The 9569-nt window shown below is 50.4% G+C and overlaps 1 protein-coding gene across 5 annotated transcripts in view; it reads right to left on the bottom strand.

The window, feature by feature from the left end:
* The window catches only part of AURKB (aurora kinase B), a 5596-nt gene extending 1409 nt beyond the window's left edge, over positions 1 to 4187 (bottom strand). The window contains exons 1-8 of one of the 5 annotated variants that reach the window (XM_039231645.1): positions 4129 to 4187; positions 3716 to 3764; positions 1589 to 1691; positions 1424 to 1478; positions 1008 to 1199; positions 682 to 820; positions 428 to 576; positions 32 to 206 (exon numbers count right to left, since the gene is read on the bottom strand). In XM_039231645.1, the coding sequence (XP_039087576.1) occupies positions 32 to 206; positions 428 to 576; positions 682 to 820; positions 1008 to 1199; positions 1424 to 1478; positions 1589 to 1691; positions 3716 to 3763 (861 nt within the window). In that variant the 5' untranslated portion in view covers position 3764; positions 4129 to 4187. The other 4 variants (XM_039231644.1, XM_039231646.1, XM_039231647.1 and 1 more) reach the window with 4 other exon arrangements.
* Between the last annotated feature and the right edge of the window lie 5382 nt (positions 4188 to 9569).

Below are 9569 nucleotides of genomic sequence, written 5' to 3'. Positions count from 1 at the left end.
CCCCCCCCCCCCCCCCCCCCCCCCCGCTCACCTTGACGATGCGCCGATATGTCTCATTGTGGGAAGCGCTCTCGAAGGGCGGGTTTCCCACCAGCAGCTCATAGCAAAGGACCCCGATGCACCACAGGTCCACCTTCTCGTTGTGCGTGCGCCCTTCAATCATCTCTGGGGGCAAGTAGTCCAGGGTGCCGCACATCGTCTTCCTCCTGGGAGGATTGAGGAGGTGGGGGGAAGGGATCCCGGATCAAGCCCGCCTCTCTTTTCCCTGCGGCTGGACAGGCAGCCAGGGACCCGAGGATGCGCCAGCGGGGTGTTCCAACCAGGCTCGGACAGGGCCCTGCGGCAGGGGATGTAGCCCACATGGAGCGGTATGATCTTGGCCGCCCCAGCCATCCGCCCCGAGGGCAGGGCTCCCGGCCCGCCTCACCTCAGGGAGGGGGCGTGCACAGACCAGCCGAAGTCGGCGATCTTTAGCTCCCCTTGGAGCCCCAAGAGTAGATTCTCTGGCTTTATGTCTCTGTGAATCACCTTCTTCCCGTGGCAGTACATCAGGGCGTCCGCCAGCTCCTCCATGATCTGGGGGGGGGGGGGGGGGGAGGGACAGGAAGTCAGGCGAGGCTGGAGCTCCAGCTACAAGCAATGGACCCCCTGCCCATGCCCCCTGTGCCCCCCCGCCCCGACCGTGGCCGTCCGCTGCTCATCAAAAGTGCGGCTCTTCTGTAGTTCTTTGTAGAGCTCCCCGCGGGGTGCGTACTCCAGAATCAAGTAGATCCTTCTGCGGTCGTAGAAATAGTTGTAGAGACGCAAGATGTTGGGATGCCTGGAGGAGGGAGGGGAGGACTCGGGCTGCATCCTGGCTCAAGGAAATGGGAAAGACGACAGTGCCACGACCCCCAGGCCGCACTGGGGGGACTAAGCGGCAGTCCGGGCGGGGCAGGGGCTGAAAGGCGAGCGGAGGGAGGAGCAGAGAAGGGCTGGGGGGCGGGGGGGCGCGCGTGGGCTCCTACTGCAGATGGGCCTGGATTTCGATCTCCCTGCGAAGCTGGTGCTCCACGCCCTCCTTTTCTATCTGGGACTTGAAGAGGACTTTGAGGGCCACGATGAAATGGCTTTTCTTCTCCCGAGCCAAGTACACGTTGCCAAACTTGCCTTTGCCCAGAGGCCGCCCAATCTCAAAGTCGTCGATGGTGAAGGATCGCCTGCTTGGGGGGAGGGGGGGCAGGGGGAGGCAGCTGAGTGATGGCCGGGCAGTCCCCTGAGGTGGGGACTCCCTCTGCCCTGGTCTTCTCTGGAGGGAGTCGGGGATGGACCGGGCTTTCCTGCCTGCATCCTGGCTCCTGCCCTGAGCGGATACCTCTCTCGTTTCTACCTGTTTGCTGTCCCGCCGTCCCCTCTCCCGCCACTCCAGGCCTTGGGTACTCACATTGAGAAGTTGGGGGGCCCAGCGCTGTTCTCCACCACCTTCTGGCCTGCAGCGGCTAAACAAACAACAGGGAAGCTGAGACCCTCCTCTGACATCTTGATCCGGGCGCCCACCCCCTAGATCCTGGTCCATCCGCTCAACCCTCTCCCCCAGGTTCCCAGTTACCTGTGGGCTGGGCGTTGGAGCGGCTCATGAGGACCAGGGCAGGTGGGGTGCCAGGCTCCTTCCGGAGGACTCTCTGGGGCAGGGTGTTGAGGCCAGGCTGAGTCTGAGAAGGAGCAGGGGGAGCTCTGAGGGTGCCTTTGTCCCAGGGACCCGCTAGGAATGTGCCGCAAGCAGCATTTCAGTACTTTCTGCAGGGCCGCCCAGCCACCCACCTGCTCAGAGGAACACTGAGACCACAGTTTTGCTCCAAACCCCCTAAGCTCCGCTCATCACCCTGTATTAACATAGGTTCTTTTTCTTTCTTATGTTCTTTTATTTTGAGAGAGAGCAGGGGAAGGGCAGAGGGATAGGGAGAGAGAGAGAATCCCAATCAGGCTCTGCACGGTCGGCGCAGAGCCCAAAGCGGGGCTCTCGATCGCACAAACGGTGAGAACACGACTGAGCAGAAATCAAGTTAGATGCTCAACTGACTGAGCCGCCCATAAAATGGGTTCTTTTTTTTTTTTTAATGTTTATTTAGTTTTGAGAGAGAGAGAGACAGAGCACGAGCACACGAGCAGGGGAGGGGCAGGGAGAGGGGGAGACACAGAATCGGAAGCAGGCTCCAGGCTCTGAGCTGTCAGCACAGAGCCGGATGCGGGGCTCGAACCATGAGATCATGGCCTGAGCCAAAGTTGGACGCTTAACAGACTGAGCCACCCAGGAGCCCCTAAAATGGGTTCTTAATAAGCAACCTAAGGTAGCCGGAGATGAGAAGCAAAGGACTCACCCCAACACTGAACATTTCACCTCGCTGGCCCTGGCCCACACCACATTCTCAGGCACGAAACTGTCCCACATTCCAGTCCGGTCTGTCTGCAGCCCCACATCCACTCGCACCGACCCCCACCCCAGCGGGTAGTAGAGGGCCAGGTAACAAATGTCCCCAACTTAAGGATCAGCATAGGCACCCTCACACTCCTAAAAAGCTCAGTCTATCAAGGCGTAGATAAGGTCCTGGAGGTCTGGAAGGTTGCAACAAATTCCAGTATTTACCCCCTTTGCAGCACCAGGCTTCGGGGATACTGAGGGTTACGCTGATGCCCCTGGGCCACTTCTCACTTGCTGCTTCTCAGAGTAAAATACACAACTTTCTTTTCTACCACCGCAGATGTGACAGTGGCTTCTGTTTCAGCCTCCATTCTTTTTTTTTTAAGTTTATTTATTTATTTTGAGAGAGACAGAGACAGTGGAGTGGGAGAGGGGTAGTGAGAGAGGGAGAGTCCCAAGCAGGCTCCATGCTGTCTCAGGAACCTGTGAGATCATGACCTGAGCTGCAACCAAGAGTCAGTCGCTTAACCCACTGAGCCACCCAGGTGCCCCTCAGCCTCCCTTCTTGACATCCTCACCGGGTGCTCCACGTCGGCGGGAGCTGGTGGACAAGGGGACAGATGGACGCTTCAGGTCACCCAAGCCCCACCAAAAAGGGAGCGAAGCCAGTGAGAGCCCCTTCCTTGTTCTTAGCCAGGAGAAGAAAGCCTGGTGCCCTAAAAACCCATCCCCAAGCAGTGACACCAGTGCAGAAGTCACGAGCGCGCACGCTGAACAAAACAGGGTCCAGAAACAGACCCACATTTAGGTGGGCATCTTATATAATAAAGGTGGCCTTTCAAATCAGAGAGTAGACTCTCCACTGTAAATCTTAGGAGAATTGGAAAATAAATCTATTCAGATCTTCACTTCACACCGGCCATTAAGACAAATTCCAAATTATGAATCTTAAATTTACATAAACCCGTTCAGAGTCTATTTCTATTTCCTGTTTAGCCTATTATTTTAAGATAAGGGCTGGGAACCCTGCAACCTGTCTGCTCAGCCCCAGATGTCATTTATATGTGACAAGCTGGTTCCACCCTTGCAGAGGTCCTCACAGGCTGGTCAGGTTCAAGTTGGCAGCACCTGATGGGATGCGGTTGAAATGACCACACCGGGTTCTAGCCAGCAAACTCTTGGGACCCAGACGTTGGAGCAAAAACGGGGGCGACTTGGAGGATCATCGCCCCCCCTCCCCCCCTTCCGCGAGACCTCAAATCCCCAGGCAGGAACTCCCCATGCGGGTGGGGGGAGGGGAAGTGGGAAAGCCCTTACCGTCTGCCGGCTGTAGGACCAGGGGTAAGCGTTCTCCTTCTGGGCCATCCTGGGAGGGAAAGGGAGAGGAGAGCTGGGCAGACAAGGGAAACAGGGCTGTAGGAAGCAGAAAACCAAAAAAAAAAAAAAAAAAAACCAGGGAGCGAGAGACGGAGGGATCGGACCGATCTAACCGGAAGCGCAGGCCTGGGGCTGGTGGAAGGGAGCAAGTCAGCTCGCTGGCTCAACGGGACCAGGGCTGCCGGTCTCGCCTCCCCAGGCCTCCCCCTGCGCACCCCCGGTTCGGGACCCTCCCTCTACCCTTGAGCTCCCAGCAGCCCCACGGGTGCGCGCGGGCCCGCCCAACGGACCCCCGACCTCCCCGATCGCCTGCCCTGTCCCGGCGCAAGACCCACGAGAGGAAGCCAGCTCACCTGGAGGCCGAGCACAGCCCCCCTTCCTGGCCGCGGCCAAACAACGGAACCAGCCGGGCCTCGCCCCGCCCCCCCAGGGCCTTTCAAATCTCCCGCCGTGGCCCCATTGGCTGAGCGCGCCGCCCATGCCCAATTCTCATTGGCTGGACACCCCGTGACGTAGAGGGTGGGGCCCAAAGTTAGAGGCGGAACTCCAGGGTCAGTTCGCCTGGGTTCCGGCTTAGCCAAGGTTCCCTCGGTCCGGAGTCAAAAAGATCTCATCTTTTTCCCTTTAATTTAAAAATTTAATATATCTGGAATGTATCCATCTGTACGTAGGGACCAGGGTCTTTGTAGTTGACCATGGGGAGTTAATTATTTATGCCAGCACCATTTGTGCAACAAACTATCCGGATCCCCCTCGGAATTTAAATGCTACCGTTTCCCAAAGCCATCTACAGATTCCATGCAACCTCGATCAAAATTCCAACAACCTAGCTTACAGGGGAAGATAAAAACAGTACCAGGTTTGTATGGAACTGCCAAAGAATCCAAATAGCCAAAGCAATCGAGAAAGAACAAAGCTAGGGACATCGCGCCCCCAGACTCCAGGCTGTGGTACAAAGCTGTAGTAATTCACACAGCGAGGTGTTGGCATAAAAACTGCCGCAGAGACCAATGAACTGAACAGAGAGCCCAGAGATAAGCCCACACATATATGGTCAATTGATTTACGAGAAAGTTGCCAAGAATACACAATGGGGAAAGGGCGGTCTCCTCAGTAAATGGTGCTGTGAAAACTGGACAGGTACACATGGAAAAGAATGAAAGTGGGTCACTTTCTTACACTTTACATAAAAATTAGCTGAAAGTCGACTAAAGACTCGAAATGTGAGGCCTGAAACCATAATACTCCTATAAGAATACACGGGCGGTAGGTTTCTTGACATAGGTCTTGCCAATAATTTTTTTTAAACTCTGACACCACAGTCAAAAGCAAGAATTAAATAAACAGGTGTGACTACAGCAAACTTAAGGCCTCTGGAAAGGAAACCATCGACAAACAAAAAGGCAACATAGTGAATGGGGGAAAAAATTTGCAAATCATACACCTGATAAGGGGCGAATACCCTAAATATCTAATGAACTCATACAACTTAACAGCACAAAACAATCTGCTTTAAAAATGGGCTGAAGATTGGAATAGACATTTTCTCAAAGAAGACATATAGATGGGCCACATATACAAGAAAGATGCTTGGGGCGCCTGGGTGGCTCAGTCGGTTGGGCGGCCGATGTCAGCTCAGATCATGACCTCATGGTTCTGGAGTTTGAGCCCCACATCGGGCTCTGTGCTGACAGCTCAGAACCTGGAGCCTGCTTCAAATTCTGTGTCACCTTCTCTCTCTTCCCCTCCCCTGTTCACATTCTGTCTCTCTCACTCTTAAAAATGAATAAACATAAAAAAAGAAAGATGTTTGACATTGTTAATCTTCAGGGAAATGAAAATCAAAACCACAATGAGATATACCTTCACACCTGTTCAAATGGTTATCATCAAAAAGATGAGAAATAGGGGCGCCTGGGTGGCTTAGTTGGTTAAGCGTCTGACTTTCGCTTGGGTCATGATCTCGCCGTTCATGGGTTCGAGCCCCACGTCGGGCTCTGTGCTGACTGCCAGCTCAGAGCCTGGAGCCTGTTTCAGTCTGTGACTCCCTCTCTCTCTGACCCTCCCCTGCTCACGCTGTCTCCCTCTCTCTCTCTCCTAGAAATAAATAAAAAACATTAAAAAAAATTTTTTTAAAAAAAGATGAGAAATAACAAGTGTTGGTGAAGATGTGAGAAAAGGGAGCCCTTGTGCATGGTTGATAGGAATGTAAATTGGAGCAGCCAATGTGGAGAACAGCATGGAGACTCATCAAAAACTTAAAGATAGAACTACCATAGAGTCCAGCAATTCCACCTCTGAGTATTTATCCAAAGAAAAGGAAGGCAAACTTCAGAAAGATATCTGTATCCCCATGTTCACTGCAGCATTACTTATAATTGCCAAGGTATGGAAACAACCAGATGTCTATGGATTCCACTCTGGTGGTTTCTGTTTCTGCCAACTCCTTATCCCCAACTTAATGGAGACCTATTGTGGACAGCGTGGTTATCTAGCCTGTGTCCATTTTCCTAGCCGTTCCCACTTCCAGAAAGCACCTAGAACGTTGTGGCTTCGAGAGGGAAGCAGACCCCATCGCAGACCCAGGATTGGACGCTGATTGATTTATACCACAGCCAGAATCATGGTCATGGTTTGGGATAAGCATGTGACCCAAGTGACCCAGTTAGTGGGAATTTTAGGATTCTTGTCCAGAAGCTTGACATTGTAGAAGGCAGAAAGTAGGCCCGGGGAGAACCCAAGACTTTGATGATGTTGCTGAGCCTCTGGACGCCTATTTTGCACTTTCCCTAATGCATTGACTTAATGGTTTAGTTATTTGGTGTCAAAGCCACACTCACTGACACACATCTACAGACCCAGCCTAGAGGGTTCTTAGCCATAGAGTTTGAATAAATGACGTGAATCAATCATTTGACCTACGAAAATACCAGTTTCATGGGTTTCTCCGTCATTTCCTAACGCTTTTGTCTGCAAGTTACAGAAAACACAGTTAACAGTGGCACAAACAATGAGGATCTATTTTCTCTTGCGCAGCAAGAAGTCAGCAAGTAGGGAGTTGCTTTGTTAGAGATCTGGATTGCCTGTTTCTCTTCATATGTTCCTTATGATGGCAAGATGGCGGCCAGCGGTCTGTGCCCCTTTAATCAGGATAAGCAGAAGCCTTTCTAGAAGTGCACAATAGATTTCTCGTTAGCCAAAACTGTGTCACACGACTACTGCAAAGGACACTGCAGCCACTACAGTGAAAACACCAAGGGGTGGGGGTAGATATAGCTGTGTGCCACAGTGGCTTACAATTTCATTCTGGGGAGCCCATGATTAATACAAAAGTTCAGAGATCTGTGTATGATGAGGTATCTCCAGAGATATGGCGACCAAGGGCACCCCTCCGCCATTTGTGAAAAAATAACTTTGCTTCTGGAGGTGCATCGTTTTTACTCAATGTGAGCCCAATCCTGCTTCCCAAGATCAGGGAGAGAGCCCACCTCAACTGTAGTGGCTTCATCAACATACTTGGCCTTGAGAGTCTAGCTAATGAAAAGCTTTGTAAAAATTCTATCACCTGCAGTCTACTGGATTCCTCATGACCTAGCCAAGGGAGATGTTTCTGGAATGTGTCAGGAGACACGGTGCATGGGTGGGATATGCCCGATGGGTCCAATACAGTGTCCCTGTCCCTCCGCAGTCTTCAAATTCCCACTTGCACGTTTTGCCAGAAGGTATTTGGCCTGTCAGGACTATTTGACAGGCCAGCACAGGACGGGGATTTGCATTATTCATAAACAGCCAAACAAAACAAAAACGATCTGTTCTATCGGTTAGGCAACCATCAGCTGCCTGTTCGAGTTAGTGAACAAAATCTCTGTTGTTTACCCCAGAGTTTCTGGAGCTGTCAGTGAGGGGGAGTTGCCGGTGTTCTCCTTGCTGGGGTGGAATTTTCCCAAGATTGGGAAGGGGTATGATTAGATCGGGTTCCAAAGATCAGGGCAGATGGCCGGGATGCTATAATGTTCAGGACGCATGGATATTGGTCCCTTGTATTTCTCATAATAGAATATCCCCCCAAAGAAAACTTCAAGACAGGAATTCTCAATGTAAGAGAAGCAATAAGCCTCTTTCGGGAATGAGGAGTAGACTCAGAAGGATCTGGAAGGGGCTGGCTGGGGGGAGCCTGGCCAATACTCCCAAGGACTGGGGGTGGGGAAAATGGGGACGGCTGGCTAATGGCTACAGGGTTTCTTTTCAGAGTGATGAGAACGTGTGGGGCGCCTGGATGGCGGGTAGGTTAAGCCTCAGACTTAGGCTCACGATCTCACGGTTTGTGAGTTCGAGCCCTACATCAGGCTCTCCACTGACCATGCAGGGCCTGCTTGGGATTCTCTCTCACCCCCGCCCTCTTTCTCTGCCCTTCCCCAACTTGTGCTTTCTTTCTCTCAAATAAACTCTAAAAAATTAAAAATAATAAAAAAAGAAAACGTACTGGAATCACATAGTGGTGACTGGTGCACAACTGTGTGGCTACCCATGAATTGTACACATTAAAATGGTTAAGATGGTAAATTTCATGTTAAGTGTATTTTACCACAAAAAATATGAAAAAAAATTACAAAATATTTCAAATACCAAGAATACTGTTTAAAGCACTTGCATAACTACTATTCAATTATTTCAATATTAACCAATTTTGCCGTTTGTTTCTGATTGTGTGTGTGTGTGTGTGTGTGTGTGTGTGAGAAAGAGAGAGAGAGAGAGAGAGAAATAAAAGGCATCCAGGTGAAGCTCCAGTCCAAAAATGCAAGAATTAAGTCTATGTGTACTGTTTCTTTTCTATTTTTATTACCTTTTTTTTTTTTGAAACTCCTCTGAGAGGTAATCAGAGCTTTTTATTCTATCCTCCACATCAGTTTTTTTCATGCTTTTGAAATTTCTTGCCTCTCTGTTCTGTGTCTTGGGTAAATTCTTGGGCTCTATGCTTTTTAATAGCTAAATCTCTCTCGGATTGTGCCCAGTTTAGAATGTGAGACTCATCTATATTTTTTTAAGTTTATTTATTTATTTTGAGAGACACAGAGACAGCATGAGTAGGGGAGGGGCAGAGAGAGAGAGAGAGAGAGAGAGAGAGAGAGCATCCCAAGCAGCCTCTGGACTGTCAGCAGGGAGCCCGATGCGGGACTTGAACTCCCAAAACCTCGAGATCATGACCTAGAGTTGGATGTTTAACCAATGGAGCCACCCAGGAACCCCCGTAGACTTTTTTTTTTTAAAGATTTTTATTTTTAAATGATCGCTACAGTGCTCCACCGACTGAGCCAGCCATGCGCCCTTAGCCTTCTTTTATTACATGTCATCCATGTGTGAGATTTCTAATTGGTCAGTTGCATATCTATATGACTTCACTGAATCTTTGTCTTTTTGTCTCGTGATTTGATTTTGTTATTTATCTTTTTACGTATCCCAATCATACTTACTCTAAAGTCTTGGCCGGACTGCTGCATAGATTTATTTTCATTTAATTTTCCAGTTATTGTCTCTGTTCCACTTACGCTTCTCCTTCATATGTTTTGCGATTTTGGTTTGTCCCTTCATCTTGGCTGGGAAAGTGTTTCATTTTGTCGCTTCCTCTCTCTTTCTTCATGTCACTCGCTTCTCCCTGGCCTACAATTTGGCCATTGCTGTTACCTCCTGGCTCCCGGTCAAAAAATCAGTTCTTATAATGGTATTTGGGGGCTCCTGCCGCACTGTGATATTGAGGTTATTTCAAATGCAGTCACGGAGGAGACGGAAAGTTGGA

Source organism: Hyaena hyaena, unplaced genomic scaffold (genome assembly GCF_003009895.1).
Source record: "Hyaena hyaena isolate Hyena2069 unplaced genomic scaffold, ASM300989v1 scaffold_58, whole genome shotgun sequence".
NCBI lineage: Eukaryota > Metazoa > Chordata > Mammalia > Carnivora > Hyaenidae > Hyaena > Hyaena hyaena.
The sequence above is the reverse complement of the archived record's forward strand: the minus strand, read 5'-3'. Positions and strand labels throughout refer to the sequence as shown.